The sequence below is a fragment of the Pimephales promelas genome, chromosome 24, assembly GCF_988280905.1.
Source record: "Pimephales promelas chromosome 24, fPimPro1.hap1.1, whole genome shotgun sequence".
Classification (NCBI taxonomy): domain Eukaryota; kingdom Metazoa; phylum Chordata; class Actinopteri; order Cypriniformes; family Leuciscidae; genus Pimephales; species Pimephales promelas.
Genome location: NC_142792.1, coordinates 3857141 through 3875716, shown reverse-complemented (window position 1 = coordinate 3875716; position 18576 = coordinate 3857141). Strand labels below are relative to the sequence as shown.

The 18576-nt window shown below is 40.6% G+C and overlaps 1 protein-coding gene across 11 annotated transcripts in view; it reads right to left on the bottom strand.

Moving 5' to 3' along the window:
• Nucleotides 1-942: 942 nt before the first annotated feature.
• Nucleotides 943-18576, bottom strand: part of foxp2 (forkhead box P2) — a 105117-nt gene continuing 87483 nt past the window's right edge. For 7 of the 11 annotated variants that reach the window (XM_089127132.1, XM_089127136.1, XM_089127134.1 and 4 more), the window contains 7 exons: nt 15906-15989; nt 12665-12875; nt 12106-12182; nt 11875-11976; nt 9751-10023; nt 8945-9156; nt 943-4324 (listed from right to left, as the gene is read on the bottom strand). In XM_089127132.1, the coding sequence (XP_088983258.1) occupies nt 4180-4324; nt 8945-9156; nt 9751-10023; nt 11875-11976; nt 12106-12182; nt 12665-12875; nt 15906-15989 (1104 nt within the window). In that variant the 3' untranslated portion in view covers nt 943-4179. Of the gene's footprint in view, nt 4325-8669; nt 8700-8944; nt 9157-9750; nt 10024-11874; nt 11977-12105; nt 12183-12664; nt 12876-15905; nt 15990-18576 lie in introns of all 11 variants that reach the window. The other 4 variants (XM_039667923.2, XM_039667922.2, XM_039667926.2 and 1 more) reach the window with 2 other exon arrangements.

The following is an 18576-nucleotide window of genomic DNA, read 5'->3' as shown; positions in this document are numbered from 1 at the left end:
TCGCTCATTTAAGAAATAAATAATTTTTTTAAAGTTTTATAAGCACAAATGCTCGACTTGCTCTGTTCTGTGATGAGCGTTCGTGACTCTCCTGTCCGAACTCGTTCATCAAAACGAACAAATCTTTTTTCGAATCATGACTCGAAGGGTCCTAGATAAGACCCTTATTCATCGTCTGGTGTTGAAGCTGCACTGAAACTCTCATTTGGACCTTGAACCGTTTGGTTCCCATTGAAGTCCATTAAATGGAGAAAAATCCTGGAATGTTTTCATCAAAAAACGTAATTTCTTTTCGACAGAAGAAAGAAAGACGTGGACATCTTGGATGACATGAGGGTGAGTAAATTATCAGCATGAGTTATTTTTTAAAAGTGAACTACTTCTTTGAATCTCAGCGAATCGACAACATGCAAGGCAGGCTACGCAGAAGGCCCAGCTGCACTATTTCCTGCAAATAAACCGATCCTCTACATCAGTGTTCATGTAAACACAACACACACTGCAACTCAACTAGGGGCCTCAGATCGAAAGAAAGCAGCAAAAATGCATGGAAGTGCCGTTTCCCCCACAGAGGCCCGACTGTATCCCAAATAGCCTTTTCAAGTAAGCAGTGCCGAGCCACGCTCTCTCTCACTCCTCAGATCAAAGCGGGGGACGGAGAACATGGGCCGAGTCCATTACGAGCACCTCATCTAAACAACACTCGAGGTGCCAGGAGCCGGAACAAAGCCGTGTAAGTCCGCTATTAAAGTTTTATTGTTTTTCTTTTTCCCCGCCTCTCTTTTTTTTCCCAGAGATGTTTTTGAGTTCCTGCGACAAATTCCTCCACGCTGCATAAAAGCATAACGCAGCCCCATTTCCAGGCTGCGTCTTTGTAGAATAAAAGATATATGTGTACAAAAAAAAAGTAAGAAGTCCCTGATGTTGGAGGTAGACAGTTGCTTTTCAAATCCTAGTTTTGGTCCTTTATTTTATTCAGCAGTGAAAAGCCATGAATACAGAAAATAATAACGGCCGTTACAGTTCTCAATCGTGACCTCTACTCTCGCAGAAATCCGTAACATATGGACACAGTACACGGTAATGAAAAGTATCAAAAAAGAGTCTCAATTGGAAGGAAACCAAACCAAACTGAAAGGCAAAAACAACCAATTACATAAACATGTTTTTTTTTTTTTGTTTTGTTTTTTGCTACAGTCCCAATTTACTGTATACATAGGGGATCATATTCCCGGAGAATGATAGTTATTAGAAAGGATACATGACTCAACTGCCAGACGTAATGCTTCAGAACGTATGCACAGAGGTACAAGCAATAAATACACACATTAGGAAAAGCCTTACAGCTACGCAACGCAGATGCAGGAAAAGCAGGTTTGCTATTCTTAGCAAGCAATGAGAGAACAGTAAAAATTCATGAAATTCAGGAAAGAAAAACAAAAAACACTTAGCTTTTTAGCTTAGAAAAAAATGTTTGGTAAATTCATGGGTCCACCAACATTTTTTTTTTTTGTATCTTTTTACATAATATGCACAATTATCAAAATACAGACAAAATCATCCCAGAAAAAAACCCAGACAATCCTAAAATCTATTGGAGGAGATTGCCGATCTGGAGGTTCTTCTGGTATTATGTGCAAGCAACTATTTTAGACATTTTTTTTAAAATGTTTTTACAAAACCCATGCAAACTCTACAGGAAATATGCATTCTGTGGCTGAGAGTTTCTTTTGTCCATTATCATCATCATCATCTCCCCCCGGGAACAGAATAGCTGAGGTATGCACACTTATGCACTTAGTCCATCAACATCATCATCATCCTGATGCTTTATTATATGTGTTAATTAATTCTTATTACCAGTCCACCAAATGAATTTAGACATGCATTTTTTTAATAACACAATATCCCCTTACATGTATTTTTACATATTCATTCTACAAATGTCTGAGGACAAACTAGTTCAATGCAAACCTTCCACATCTGCCTTTGGGAATGTAAACTGGCGCTTTTGGCGAAGTCCTGCGTGAATTAGGCGGAAAAATGTGTCGGTGGCGTTCTAACGACTCGTGCAATCTGTTGTGAAGAGGTAGAAGCCTTTTTTGGATAAGTGGGAGAACCCTTTTTGTATCTTCTTATTCAAAGACGCTGCGTCCTTTTATTTGGTGCCATAAAATTATTATGAATGTCATCTTCAAGTCAATTTGCTGACTTCAGCAAAGGATAAGGGATACGCTTTGTTCCTGGATCCAGCTCGGGTGTCTTATTATTCGTGTGTGTGCTAAACTAGCAGCCAACCCCTCGGTTTGGCACGAAACGGGAACAACTGCACAGTATGTTTCACACAGACAGATACAAACTTTGACATTATCGGTTACAACACAAAGCAGTTATCCGTTTCAAATGGGTTTTCTGCATTAGAGAACAATCAAAGAAAGTGAAAGAGGAAAAGGAAACAGGCTTTGCGTTATTTTCATCTCCATCTGCTGTATAAGAAGAGGCAGAAATCTGTATAACTTTGGTTTGACTGACAAAAAAAAAACAAAAACGTTTAACTTTAAAGCAACAACCGCTTTTCCTCGATGACATCAGCAACGTCCGAATGAAAGCGGGCGATCGCTTCTCGTTTCACCTCAAATAACTGGTTGCTACTTACGGTCTAACCACAAACCTTCCCATGATCCAACACTAGGTGTGTCTGTATAGCCATGAATTATACAATGAGTCTGAATCAATGGAGCAACTTCCTGTCATGGCTCTGTTATTTGCTTTTACAATATAACCAAGCCACATCATTTCATATCGACTTGAAATCATGACTTTTTTGGCTTCACTAGATATCTTAAAGTTTGGTTATTATATTTTCGGTTTCGGCTCTGAAGAAACTGACGGATATAAGACATGACACGCTGGACAGTCACAATGAACAGTAAATTTCACTAGTAAAAAACGATGACAAGATGGCTTACGCAAATAATAATAAGAGGAATACAAAAGTAAATAAAAAAAAAAAAAACTTTTTTTTTTTCTGCACTTCCACATAGTTATTTTGGTCATGATCCATTTATAGCTGCTCTCTGGACCTCATGACGAGGCCAGAGCGATCAAATTACATCTTTATCTTTGTACAGGGCTGAAGGAGACAATCCCAGAGGTTATTCGAAGGTAGTTAGTGAAAAAAAAAACAAAAAAAACAAACAAATTCTCTTTGTACTAGTTAAAGTCACAGAAGACTGACCAAAGAGTCTGGCGGCTTCTGTCTAAGCTATTGGCCGTTGATAGTGTTGGCTTTGGTTTCTAGCTGTTGCCTGTGACTCTTTGCAGGTAGACAAAGCTTTAGAACAAGGAGGTAAAGAGACTAGAAGAATATGCAGAAACGCATCTTTTTCTTGCGTGTTTTTCCTCTCAGCGGTCGAGTTGCACCTGAATCACATTTCACGAGCTAGTGAGACTCGAGACCTACTTTTTTTTTGTGTACTTGTTTTTGGACGGCTGCAACAGTCTTGATACCACGGTTGTGTTGTTGACGTGACTTTAGGAAATGCCATTTACAGTTGGTGGTGCCGCAAACATGACTTGGAACGAACATAAGCTTAGTCGCAGGAGGAACAAAATGACAACAATGGAAAAAACAAAAAAACAACAACTTTTTTTCTTTCGTTTTCTTTTTAACATTTTGTCGACATACAGGCAGTGACACTAATTTTTGATACTACTCATGTGCAAAAAATAACAGAGCAACAACTTGAATTGAACCAGCAATTGCATCTAACACCGACGACTACTGTGGCTTGGATATTCACAAACTTAAAACTTCTTCTTTTTTTTTTTGGCAGTATATGTGGCCGTTGGCTTTCTACAGAACGGACTCGCTCCCGTTTCGCTTCTGTCTTTTTCGGTCCATGAGCCTCGTGTTTGTTGTGTGAGGTGGCCAAGCTGATTCAAATGAAGTCTTGTCCTTTTATGTTTGTTTTTAAAAAGCAGACGTCTCGTGTCTGTCCATCTGTGGTCCCAAAAGATCCGCGGTATAGATTTTCTTCGGGCCAGTCTCCAGATGCATGCTAAATAAATACTCCCGCCTGCTGCGTCCAGTCTTTTTGCTTTTGCGGTGGTTGTGTGTTAGTTGAGGGGCGGGGCCTGAAAGGGGCAGAACCACTGCAGAGGGGTGGGGCAAAATAGTCATTCCAGGTCCTCCGATAGGTTGCCCTCCTCAAGCTCCCGGTCATCATCCAGCTCAGGACTGTGATTGGCTGTGGTCACCAATGACATCGGACAGTCCTCGTCGTCCATGTTCAGTGGCTCCTCCTTGACGTGTATTGGATGCCTGCGTGAAAGACAGATGATCAAAATTATTTTAACAAAACTACAGTAAAAAAAGTAATACTATTATTACAATATTTTAAAAAGTCATTTATTCCTGTGATGCTGTCATTACTTCAGTCTTTAGTGTGACATGATTATTCACAAATCATCATAAAATATGCTGATTTAGTGCTTTTGATGAATCGTCAGATGAAAAGAATATGTATATATTTTGTAACATAAAAGTCTTTACAGTCACTAAACGTTCTTACAGATCCCAAACTTTAGAACAGTAGTCCATATAATAATAATAATGTCCATTGAAGAGATTTATTTTGCGATAATGATCATCTAACTGCACACAATTACTTACTACATCGATAAAGAAATGTACATTACATACACTCTAAAAAATGTTGGGTTGTTTTAAGCCAATTTTGGGTCAAATATGAAAAAAAATCAAACATTGGGTTAAAAATGTAATTATAAAATTTGACCATGTCCATATTTGACCCAAAATTGGGTTAAAACAACCCAGCATTTTTTAGAGTGTATGATTAGAGTTCGAATGACTTAGTTACACGAGAAGGAAAGAGACAACTTGCACAGCTACATAGAAAATTGGTTCTGTGACTGACCAATCACACTCGAGTATTCCAGGAAGCTGTCAAAGTAAGCTCTCCTAAAGCATTGCCAACAGAAATGCAACTCTAATTACAAAACTGTAATGAAATAAACGTGTAAACTCATCACCAACACAAAAAAGTAGGCCCGCATTCAACATGGCATTGGAGACAAACTTAACTCAAGATGTCTGTGTTTTCAAAGTTGCAAAAAAAGCGTTAACAGCAATTAAACCCCCGATTAATGAAGCGCGTGTGGAAACGCGGAAGCGTTGACAGTAAAATATGCTCGCCGCTGAGAAGTTTACTGATGGCACCTGCTATTTAAAAGGGAAAAAAGAAGTAGCAGCAGCCCCATTATAAATAATGGAGAATTTCTCATCCTCTCGCCCCTGGAGCAAGGGGGGTTTGTTGGGTGGGTGGGATAGAGTGGAGCTTTTTTTTTTTTTTTTTATCTTGTTAATAGAAAGTGCAGGCCTTCGTTAATATGCAGGGGCCGTGGTGGCACTTCTCGAGTGAGGAGACAACCTGCAGCTAGACTCCACCATTAATCAACTTCAGACTGCCAGTTGCCTCGGACACCATGATCCATGTTTTTAACTCCAAATGGATGAATATCTTTACCGACTGTCAATAAGTGTAGGGAGGAGGGTAAAAAAAAACACAAAAAGACACGAAGCGGTTTGGCGAGGAGCGGCGAGATGCCGAAGAGAGGGTGGAAGTTAGGTTACTAACAAGAATAATAACTCTGTCATACACAAACAAGGCTTAACATGATCTCGGGCACTTGGCAGGGAGAGAGGTTTGTGCTACCATGATAAATCTGACAAAACCTAATTATTTCTGACACGTCGGATGCATCAGGAAATCCCGACGGACTGGAGAGAGAGAGAGAGAGAGAGAGAGAGAGAGAGAGAGGAATCCTTATCAACTAGTCTCTGTATTAGGCCGTGTCTGGCTGCTCTCTCCTGGGTCGCGCTCATCAATGGCACGGGGAACTTTGAATATGAAAAGAATTTTAAAAGGTACAGATTACTTTAATATTTATAGCAAAATAGATTAATATTCAGATGTGGAAGCGGCAGGATGTTTCTGTCTCCTGTACTCGGCTACGTGAGCTGGAGAGAAATGGGGCGACTCTGTCGGACCACCACAGTGATATATTTCACACCCTCAAGAAATACCTGCGAATTAAAAACTTCTCCCTCCTTTATTAAAGCAATTAATTCAAGCACAATAGTGTCTGCTTGTCACACGGTGTAATCTTGGGTAGATACAGCACCATCGGCCTTTAATATAGTTCTTTTTCGTTTGGCTACTTTAACAGTTTTATATGATTTTAATGATTTGATGGAATTCATAAACATCTAGTCAACAACGTCTTTTATAGCACCATTTTGATCCAGTCGCTGGTTATTACTAAAGTTCTTTCACATATTTTTGATCTCCGCTGTATTTATCGTACAGTAAAAAACTGATATCCACTTGAGGAAATAATGCAGCAACAAATGGCAAAGATTTAGTCTTCAAACTATGGCATTTTGGGTGGGAATATCCCACCATGCCTTGCTCTCATTGGTATATCTGCCATTTTGTTATCAATTTCATTCGGTTTTTTTTATCATTTAACAGGCATTACAGCCATTAAATGAATCTAAAATGTTAACATATTTTGTCATCATAGTTTTACTGTGTGAAATCTTTGATTCCTGTCATTTCTCTGCCATCATAGTCAATAATAATAAAGCTACAATGTTAAGAAATTGGTCTATTTGGGACCAGCAAAATGGGTAATGTTTATTTATCGTTCAATAACAAACTGAAACATACTTATATTTACACAAATGATCAAGCTTTGGTCTTCAAAAAGTGTTGATTTAGGCAAGAATATCCCATCATGCCATGTTTTTTTAATGTTATAATTTGGCATTTAAAACATTGAATAATTGTACTGCTCTTACAGCCATAATAATGAAGCTGTAAAATGTTTGATGGGCCAACAAAAGACACCGTTGACCGTCAGCGCTCACCTAATGTCCCGCTGGCCACATTTATCGTACAATAACAAACAGATACACTTAAAGATATTACGGCGAGACAAATGATCCCGGTCGGTCCGACGTTCCACTGGCCATTAAGCTCGACACAGGCCTTTACTCCTAATGTGGAGAAGCATGGCTTACAGCTTTCATTTGCATTAATTATAAATCAGCAGCATGCTGGTGAGGTTGGAGGAGGAAGAGAGAAATGATTAGTCCTCGTCGTCCCTTCTCCACTGTATTAAGATGTCAGGATGAGACATTTAGTGTTTAATGAGAGAAAATCTGGAGCCGGAGTCTAACACAGCACTCAAGGAAGACACTTCCCTAAACCAAAGTGATCAGACTAATACGGCAAACACTATTTTCAAGTGTGTTTGTGCGAACGTTAAATACGTTTTAATACCTGGTTCTCTGGAATGCTTGATTTTGATTGGTCAGTCATAGCAAATAGTGATTAAATATGTATGTTCTGAATGATGACTGCAAAAATGACTGGACATCATCCCTTAAAAACAAGGGCAAATGAGCAGTTTGCAACCCATTTTACTTCCAAAAAAACAGGACCTGATTTTATCCATCGAGAATTCACTGAATATAATCATTTTACATTGAAGAGACTGTATTTTGCTTATATAAAAGCAAGCTTAAATCGTTCTCCTCTAAAGAGATATGGCCAAAAATCATATATGTGTACATGCGTGGTTATCTGATGCCATTAATGCAACATGTTCAGAGAAAGGTTAGTCTAATTGTTCTGTTTCTCAGGAGACAAAATGTGAATGTGTTGTCCTCTTTAGCTTCTTCATTATTAAATGCAGCCACTCGCAAAACATACTTCTTCCATTTTGTTCATGTACAGGTCATGTAAGAGAGATTTCACCTTTTTTGAGCATTTATGTCTGAACGCTTCAGCCAGAAAGAGAGAAAATGCGAAAGACGGAGAGGCAGAAGGAGCGAAAGAGAGAGAGAGAGAGAGGGGTCTAAAAACACCAGACTTAACTGTCCATTATTAAAAGTTAAATAACCTGAGGGAGTGAATACACAGGGATTCGGTCTGGATCTCAGATTTGGCACACTTCACACTACTGTCCCACTTTTGAATCAAACACACTCCCATTAACACACATTTCTGGAGCGTGCGGTGTGTTTTTTTTTTTAGCTAATAGTGTCTTTGGGTTACTGAAAGCGCATGAAACTAAAGCGCGAGTCTGACTGCGTACGACACACTTCCCGCTGCCCTTGTGCGACTATCTTTGGCTCGGTAAACACAGCCATCCAGCATGAGTGACATCACTGATTAGGGCGAGCACATGTTCTATATCACCATTCCTCTGACCGGCACCGCATTAATCTTTCATCAGCCTGTGCTCTCTCTCTCTCTCTCTCTCTGAGTCTGAGCCATTAAAAAAGATGGAAAGGCAAAGATTTTAAAGTAATTAATGATATAGTTAGCTTCTAAATATTAATAGGAACAGTCTTGCATAAAATATAACATCTAAACCTCTGCGATGTGGACAGTGGGGTAATTACAAGGGAATCTATAATTATGGCAGCCTTTCACTTCTTACCTATTTATAGGTAAGAGCTGTAATCCAAGAACCAAATGTACACTTAACCTCAGGTCTAGATGACTTTGTGTGTTTCTTTTTTGTTGAGCATATGCATTTTAAATGTAATTTAGGAACCTTGCAAATATACATACCACTGCAAGTTCAGTGCTAAAACTCCTGATCTGAAAGAACAAAATATTTAAATGTTTTATTATAAATAATAAGTTTACTTTGATCATAATTAACCAAATTTTTTACATCGTTTTTCTTTTCAGCTGGTGTAATTGATTGAATTGATTAAAAAAAAAAACAAGCAATATAAGCCAAAAAGTATACTTTTCAAGATCCAAGCAAATTTTGTTGGATAAAATCAAGCCCTGCCCATTACATCCCACTGAGATGTGTGTAAATGCACGGGTAAACTTACAGTTGGGTCTGCGGGGAGTATCCGGGACTGCTGTGTCCGTTAGTGTCCAGGTGATCTAGTGTGCCGTTGAGATCTTCGTGCGTGGCGCCCTGCAATAGGCCGGTCGGGCTGCCGCTCATCAGTCCATGAGGACTCGCCCCCATCATACCTGACGCGCTATTCATCAAGCCTGGATTACCCAGCAACGGCAAAGAGGTCTCCGCCAACGCAGCCTGTGAGAGAAAGAGAGAGAGAGAGAGGGAATAGTTACACTCAAGCATTTTCATCAGGCGGCATGTCAAGATTATCTCCCCTTTTTTATTGAGTTACTTCCGAATTATTGCTGAAGAATCGGTCTCACCATATGATAAAAACAGAAGAGAACTGCCAGGAAAAAAACAAACAAAACAACGGGAGAGTTTTCAAGTTGGAAAAACAATCTCTTCACCTTACAAGACAGGCCTCAAATGAACAGCGAATAAAGAAAGCACAAGCATCCACATAATAATGAAACCATCCAAAACTTTACCTCAAAACAGTTAAAGAAAAAAAAAAAAAAGACTCCTGACATTTTTGCCTCCTGCACATTAAAGTTAGATACAGTAATTAAATTTTAAAGTTTTTGCCACGAGCAGCTCGCTGGCCGACACTGCGAAGCCAAATCATTTATGACAGTTTGGATAAATATTAATGATTATGCCCTCGCATTTGCACAGGCTGCTATCAATCTGAAGGTACCTGCCTCTACCACACGGTGTCCTTCTAGACTCTCACTGCCAGTGCCAACCTCACACACACACACACACACACACACACACACACGTTACCTGTAAGCTGGCATTGAGAGCCGCACCATAACCCAGACTGGATGGCAAGTTCTTGACCAGCGTTGGGCTCCTGAACACAACAACGCTTACAATTAATCGGACTGTAACAACATCTGAAAGACATTTATGCTGTGTGTGTGTGTGTGTGTACCCTGTTATCTTCTGAGATCTACGTTTCTGATATTCCATTTCATCCACGGTCCACACGGCACCCTTCACGTTCTCCACCCGGACAAAACACTTGTGCAGACTGAGGTTGTGTCGCACTGCGTTCTGTTAAACACACAAATATGGAATTAAAGTCGGGCATATTTAATATATATTAATGTATTTAAAGCTTTCTGTTGTCATAACCAAGGCCACATATGTGGAGAAAATATGAACCACTAATATCACAGCCACATTTTCACTATCCTAAAATAAAATGTTTTTGTTGAAACACGTTATGGCAGATTAAACTAAATATGGGATAAAGGAAACTAAATTATGGGACATTTTTCAGCAGTATTTCTTACAAATAATTAAGAACACAAAAATACATTTATTCGTTTTTTTTTTTTTTTCAAAAATGACACAAACACTGTTTCATAATCATGAAGCGTTGTAAAAATCATAATAAAATAAAGAAATACGGCAAGTCTCGTATAATGTCGCCATAATATAATCTAATTAAAACACGCAGCAAAAAAGCCAAATAATAACCTTTGCTCATATTACATTTTTTTTTCATGTTTTATTTGAGGGGTGGGTGTTTTTTTGCTCTAAGAAAAGGGAGAGAGAGGAATAGAAAGAAAAAAAAAAAACCCTCATAAGCAGATCTCGCATCTGACCTGAAAATCCCAGGATTTGATTGATCTTAATGCCCATGGCTCTGAATATGATAATTTTAATATTAATGAGCAAATGAGCAGTTTTATTATGCATGCTATATAGTTATAACTAATAAGCTGGCGGGGCTGAGAGCTCGATCCCCAAGCTGAGCTGATGAGACCAAGCACAGATATTAAATCACCTTTCATTCCTTTTTAAAAATTCTCTCTGTTAATCAAATGACAAGCCCGTCACGAGCCGGCCCTGCCTGGGCCCTTACAAAAGAGCAGGGAGGATCCGAATGGAAATTCCTGCTCCGCTATTGTAGAAGGAGGGACCCGAATATGCCGAAAGCCCCTGCTTTGCCTCTTTGTTCCAGTCGGGACTAGATTAAAATATTTCGGTTGATAAGGACAGAGGGAACAGGGATGAATTTGCGGCCATGAAATGCCTAAAAACGCTCATTCAAGCGTCTCCGAACAGGCGCTCTGCCAGTAAATGAGTCGTGGCCCAGCATGCATCTGTACGGGGAGCTATTGCACACCCTTGTGGAGCTGTAATCATACACCAGCATCATTAGCAATCCAAATCCAAATTAATTCACTTTGCTAAATCTAGTGCTGGGAAATGCCTGGCATGCTGATGAGAGACGGAAAAAGAAAACGGACGCGTACTGTATCTTATCGACACGCACTGCTACCCTGTCTAAAAATAGAGGATGGCTTTTATCGTATCCCCCTTTTCTTTTTATCCCCGCCTGACAATGTATTTGTTGGGACAGAGATACAAATGAGGCCTTTTGTCCTGGGAAATAAAGTGTGTTTTCTGGATGACAGAGGCATTAGCGCTTTAGAGCCAGCCAGGTCTTAACCTCTCTCTCTCCATTTGTCTCGTTCTCCTCGGCTTTTTGTCTGGCCGCGTGAGTTATAGAGTGTCATCAACAACAACAAGAAAAGGGATGTAGTGGTGTGCGTCTACAAGGCAAACAGCCATCCTTCAGCGTAATTAACCAATAATATGCAGGGTGGGGAAGGAGGAAAAAATGAAAAGGAGACACTGAGAAAGCAGTAATACGCCACCACGGCTAACAAAAGGTGCTGATGATTGAGTGGCTGGTTAGTAATTAGCGCGTCAGAGCACACACCTCCCCGTCAAGACTAGGCTATTAATTGCACCAAATTAGAAAATGATATCAGAGGCTGAATTATTCTTTCACTTGTCACAGAGTGAGCGGGCGAGATAAAAGAGAGAATTGGCCCTTTTCAGGAGGCAGGTTAAAAAGAGGCGCAATCGCTGCTAACCGTAACACGTTACCTTCCAGGTGGCGGCGTTGCGTCTGAAGTAGGCGAAGGTGCGCGTGAACCAGCTGTAGATTTCGTTGAGCGTTAGCTGCATGTCACCTGACTCCATGATAGCCTGCGATGAGATGCCATTAAGCGGCGCGTTAGCGACTGGAGAGCGTCAAGGCTCTCTCACCCAGACTTAATTCAAGCAGCAATTAATTACAATCTAATCAGGCTAAAGCTAATTTATTTCCCCACTCACCTGCCTGATGAGGGTTGCATAAGTAAACGGTGGCCTGACGTCAGCGTTCTTGTAAAACTCGTAGTTTGGGGCGATCTCTGCGGAGAGAAAAAGAAATAAAGAGAGCGTAAGAAGCAGCAGATAAATAAAAAAATAAACCACCACCTGGGATAATTGCTAAACGCGCCTCCGCCAGGAATTCATTCAGGATTTTATCAAATTAAAACGGCAGAGGCGGAAGGAGTTGGGGGGGGGGGGGGGGGGGGCACCTCAAATCAGCATTTTACATGTCCAACTAAATACATTTTTAATTAATCTCTCTCTGGAGAAATCTTAAACACTAAAACGCTCATGAAATTAGAGCCCACGTCGATATTTTGTATGTGTTTGAATAATTCATGCCTTCCCGCTGTTCCGAACACTTGCGCAAGACCAGTAAATATAAACATCAAACAAGATGATGTTTTTACATGCATCGCCTTCTTGAATATTGCATTATTTTATATTTGCCTGTAATTAAAATTCATTGAATATTGATGATTTGATATCAGCTCACCGGAACAAGCACGCTTCTACAAACCTGAGGACAAGGGCATGGAGTATTTGTCGGTGTGGCGTCTGCGCATGGCGCCCATGCTGGGCACGTTGGCTGGACTGAGAACGTTGGGCACCTGGGGCATCTGGGAAAGGGGCGTGACTGGAGCGGTGGGCGTGGTCGGTGTCTGAGGTAAGTTGGGGGGTGAGACAGATGGGAGGTTCTTTGACATTGTGACGCTGGAAACGAGATTCAGCTGTAGAAGAGAGAGAGAGAGAGAGAGAGAGAGAGCACGTTTTAAACGAGTGCTGGCTCATTCCTACAGCTGTGTTTCCCCTAATAAGCATAGGAGGAAGCAGCCAATCTGCACTAATTACAGGATGAAATCGTATCATAAGAATTCTAATTAGAGCACGCTGTTAAAGATTATCTAATGATCAGGCTGTGAGTTATCCCGGCCCATCTCCATCCCATAAGAGCTCCCTGCACGGTAAGGAGATCACCTGGCTTTCTGCCATAGCCTGGTACCTCGCTAGTGATCCGTCTCGCTTTCTTCCTGTCGTACCAAACCAAACACAGTGGCAGGTTTTTAATCGATACGCACTTTTTGTGTCCCGACTTCACCCGAGTGGAAAATTCCACCCTGACCTTTAGTCTCTTCCTTTGAATGGTAATGACATCATTACATATTCAAACCAAATGGCCTTAATTGCGAATTGGCAGGCGGAATTCCGGTGCTTTTGGAATTGAAAACGAACATCAACAATCGCTTGTGGCACGTGACAATGAAATGTCAAGCTGGCTATTCTCAGGCGACCGTGTGGCTGCTCTATAGACAATTACAGCTCCACTTATAATGATAATGAGATAATGCCAACACAGAGAGTGGCACGCGCTTTACCACTGTGAGAAATCAATGACTCCTCTAGGGGAATGTTGTATTCTGGCTAACGACTGGAACTAAGACCTTGAAAGGAAATTAATGACAGAGACGTGATGTCTTAGCAAAAGGGTAAACGGTTATGTTTTTGACATCACAACATCACATGCTGAGTCAATACTTGTATCTTAAAGTCAATATGAAATTAAAAAGGACATTTACTGTGTATTGCAGTGCACAATATTAAAAAAATAATAATTAATGAGTGAATAAATAATACGTAAATAAATACTGTGATTTCCCCACATTGAATATAGACCTTATGTAGCCCCGCCCCTTTTCAGCGTTGCGCTCGTTGTCTTTTGACTTCCGGTCTGTATTTCCACAGCGATCTTGCATAGGTATGAATGAACTGCTCGTAAAAAAATTCGACATTTGTTAAGACATCTGCTTTACAATGCTTATTTTCTGGTGCATAAGGTCTATACAAATTACGTTTTTAAATTCACCACAGATGAATGAAATACAAAAAAAGCAACACTACAGTTAGCAATTATTGTGTGCATTATCGCTTTCTAATATGAGACACAAATATTGCCATTTGTACATTTGTACCCAGCTTTGTACCCAAACACAGTTTGGCAGTTTCGTCAGGGCCAGGGTCACGGCACCAGATTTAAGGATTGTCCTTCTAAATGTCTTTCTCACCACTGCATCAGCCCGTAATTACACAGTACTCATCTAAAAAGGTTTTGATACACTGTCAAACACTGCTAAAAAGCACTTGATAATAAATCCTATCAGTAGTGAGTGAGTGAGTGAGTGAGTGAGCGAGCGAGCGAGCGAGCGGGGAAACAGATAGAGTGTGCTGCATGTATATTTAAAATGTTAAGACAAGATTTTCCTTCCTTCTCCTCACCTGGTTATGGCAACAAGCGTAACATGTTTGCAGGCATACAATCCGGTGTTTGCAAAATGGAATTTATTAAAGCTTAACTGAGCAGGAGTGAATGAGACATAGGGATCAGCCCCTTACTACTGCTGCTCATCTGAATATATATTCAAGGTTGGCTGAGAGGAAGGGAAGGGGTTGGGAAAAAAAGAGAGCCCCTCATTATTCAGGACTAGCAGCCTTGGTAACTTTGATTTTCAGCCATCCATGGCATGGCCAAAAGGTAACATTTAATGAAGTGCCATTCAGAGTTTAAATGGGGTCGTATAGCAGTATACCCCGCACCCTGTGTTGGGCTACTGATAGCTGTTGAGGGTTTGTCTGTGCTAATAAATTCTCACTATTAATATTTATCAAATGTGTGGGATGGTTCTCTGATGGCCCTGTGCGTACGAGGGTGTGAAAGTACCGCCATTTAATCTCTAACATCCCCTTTTTTGCGGCGAGGATACACGTGTTCTCTTTTGTACCTGTGAAACTGATAACGCGGAGCCCAACACTTGCACTAAAAGACAAAAAGGAGCATGCCGGAAAAAATCACAGACCCTCGCTGATTATTTAAGAACCCGCCATTAATTGCTCATCATCAAATGCAATTAGCGGCCCTTTCATGTGCGGTTTATGTAATGTAATACTTCATTAATATTATTCATTCGTATGCGATTGTGGATTATAGGCTGAACGTTTTTTATTAGAGTCGATTTCACCGTGCTGCTTGAGTTCTGAGAATGGAAAGGAGAAAAAAAACTTGAATAATAAATCGACAGAGGTGAGCAGTCGATTCCTGATGGATTTACAGGATAATTATTCTGTCTTGTGATTATCTGCTTTATACGGTGGGAGGTGATGAGTAAAAAATTATACTGGTGAAATTAGCTACTTGCTAAGCGGCAGAAACACATTAACAATGTTTTCCCTTGCAAAATATTGAATATCTAATAAATAATTCTGATAAATAATATTTATCAAAGCCTACTCTCTTTTGTAAACACTTTCACTTCCAGCACAACACTCTGTATTTTTTTCTTTACGGGGATCCAGACAGATGGGCCATTTTCAAATATTGCTCCATTTTTTTTCTTCAAATACACCGCAATATCTCTGAATGTTTACAGATTACTGGTTATTTCTATACAGGTCATCTTATCTATCATTTCAAACTGTTTGTTTTCTAAAACAAAGCATCTTCCCCCTACTTTAAGTGTGCCTGCGGTCGCGGTGCTAAATAGCTTTTACCCGCCAATAGGTTGTTTGCCGTGCCAAGCCATCAAAGTGTAATGGCTCTGCGTTTTTGGTTGAGATCGGGTGTATGATTTAATGCTCTCTCCTTCCTGATAGGGTCCCAAGAAAGCAGGCATTACAAATCCCATTCTCCTCTCATCCTCCAGCCGTGTTTAGAGAGCTCATTTACCATCCGAGTCCTGTTTACTGTACGCGTACCAATATGCACTCACCGGTTTTGGTGATGGTTTGGGCTCTGAAGGCCTCATGTGCAAGTGTGCCATCATCGCCTGAAGACGCTCACGTTCTTTAGAAAGCTGTTAGTGGAAAGAGGGAGGAAGAAAAAAAAAAAAGAAAACAGACCAGTTTTAGAAATGAGTGATTTTCCCCAGACTACCACAGTAATACATCTTGTTATCGAGCTTGTCTGCTTGTAATAAATCCTGCATGAGGCCGAACAGGCTTCCTTAAAGGAGTAGTTCACTTTTAAAAAAACTTTTGCTGATAATTTACTCACCCCCATGTCATCCAAGATGTCCATGTCTTTCTTTCTTCAGTCGAAAAGAAATTAAGGGTTTTGGTGAAAACATTCCAGGATTTTCTCCATATAATGGACTTCAGTGGGAACCAAATGGCTCAAGGTCCAAAAGACAGTTACAGTACAACCTGCAAACTGTTCAAAGGGCTTTAAATGATTCCAGACGATGAATAAGGGTCTTATCAAGCGAAATGATTGCTCATTTAAAAAAATAGTGTATAAGCTCAAATGCTCGCCTTGCACTGTTATGTGATGCGCGTTCGTCACTCTCTTGTTCGAACTTCGAACAAAATGAACAAATCTTTTTCCGAGTCAATTCGAACAGGAGAGTCACGAACGCGCATCATAGAACAGAGCAAGCGGAGCATTTGAGCTTATAAAACATAACTTTGTCCTTTTTTTTATTAAATGAGCGATCGTTTCGCTTGATAAGACCCTTATTCATCGTCTGGAATCGTTTAAAGCCCTTTGAACAGTTTGCAGTTTGCACTGAAAGTGTCTTTTGGACCTTGAACCGTTTGGTTCCCATTGAAGTCCATTATATAGAGGAAAATCCTGGACTGTTTTCATCAAAAACCTTGATTTCTTTTCGACTGAAGAAAGAAAGACATGGACATCTTGGATGACATGGGGGTGAGTAAATTATTAGCAAACGATTTTTTTAAAAAGTGAACAACTCCTTTAAGCTTGCCTCAAAGAAACAGATTTGAGGAGAGAAAACATCACATATCTTGTCCGAAGCATCAACTGTTTTAGAGCAATTTCACTTAGAAAACTGTAATATTAGAAATACTCGTCCTTTTTATGTACCTATATTGACTATTTCTTAAGAGCATTTTTTTATCTTGTTGACTGTTAATGTTTGAAACATTAGTATGTGCAGAAATACCAAAGATGAATAAATGCGTAAAAGTATACATTTATGTAAAAAAAAAAACATTATTATATATATTCAGTTTTGTTGCAAAGTGTTATGCTTTAATGTTTGATTTTAAAGCCATTTTTGTTACTTTAAGATGATAAAAATAGTTTTGTACTGTGTTGGACACCTGAAGCAAAACCAGTTGAGAACCACTGAGAGCGAGAGAGAGAGAGAGAGAGAGAGAGAGAGGCGTATTAAAGCAAAGATAAGAGAACCATTCCTCGTGGTGCGGCGATGGAGAGCTGAAGGTGGTGCTCGGAGGTCACAGAAAACAAATAGCACTTCATCTTTTTGTCAATAGCAGAATTTAGGTCAGCAAAGCTCTGACAGTAACAAGATACTCAGGCCATAAATTAGAGGGTCCTGTTGGTCGACTCAAAGTCCTGTGGACACTGTTAGGGCTGGACTGGATCTAGCAGCTGCCGAGAGGTGAAGGGGTCCCGCAAACAGAGTGCCAGCCGGTCCCGCCTCCCTGCCTCCTCCCGGGTCCAGTTAGTGCCCCGGCGATCCGTTATCATCAATCTAACTCACGGAGAGTGACAGGGACCGGCCCGCACAGCGCACCGCCTTGAACTCCGCCAGCGAGCCGGGATCCGAGCTCTGAACCGGGCCTCATTACCACTGACGGAGGACCGGAAAAAAGCCCAGAAGGACAGAAAACAGCAGCGCTGGTGTAATTGGTCACAGTGTAAGCACGCCGGCTTTGTGGTATCAGCGAACACGAGAACAAGTCAAGGGAGAAATCGTGATGTCCGTCTGTTATTTTACATATAAACAAGAATTATTCATCGTTCTGTTTCAAGAGCCCAACAAATAAATAGGGAGGGTTTCGCCGAGCGTAAAAACCTTTAAAGGTTGAGGGGAACGCTTGGCTTGCATTCAGATGGGCATCACAGAGGCTTAGAGGGGCCACACTACAAAGGCGAGTAAACGTCGGGGAACGGCGAGATCTGCATAAGCACAGGCCGCAAATACACAGCAAGAAAAAAACGGTTATTTATTTGAAATGAACAGAAGGATGGATTTTAGCCCCGGCGCAACCCTTGCGGCGTATCCCATGGTGCACCGGAAGGTGTGAGGCAAAGGACAGAGCGTTAACTGGTGGGAGAGATGGTCGCAGCGCTGAGTAATAGCATCCCTCAATCACTGCTCTCATTATCTCGCCAGCGTGACACCTTAATAAGGTCACGCTCCAGCTACTGAAAATAGTGGCTCTCTTTAGAGGTTCCTTCAGGTGCAAAGTGTATTTAATTAACACAGTCCAGCCCAGATGCGCGCATATTAATTGGGCGGGATAGAAAATAAGCACAAACCATGATTCAATTATAAAGGCCTGTGATGGTTTTCACCTTTGTTGGGATGGATTTGCTCAAGGTGTCCCTTGTGCATTTTTACAGTTTATGCGCTGCATGTTTTTTATGGCAACAAGCTAATTAATAAAACG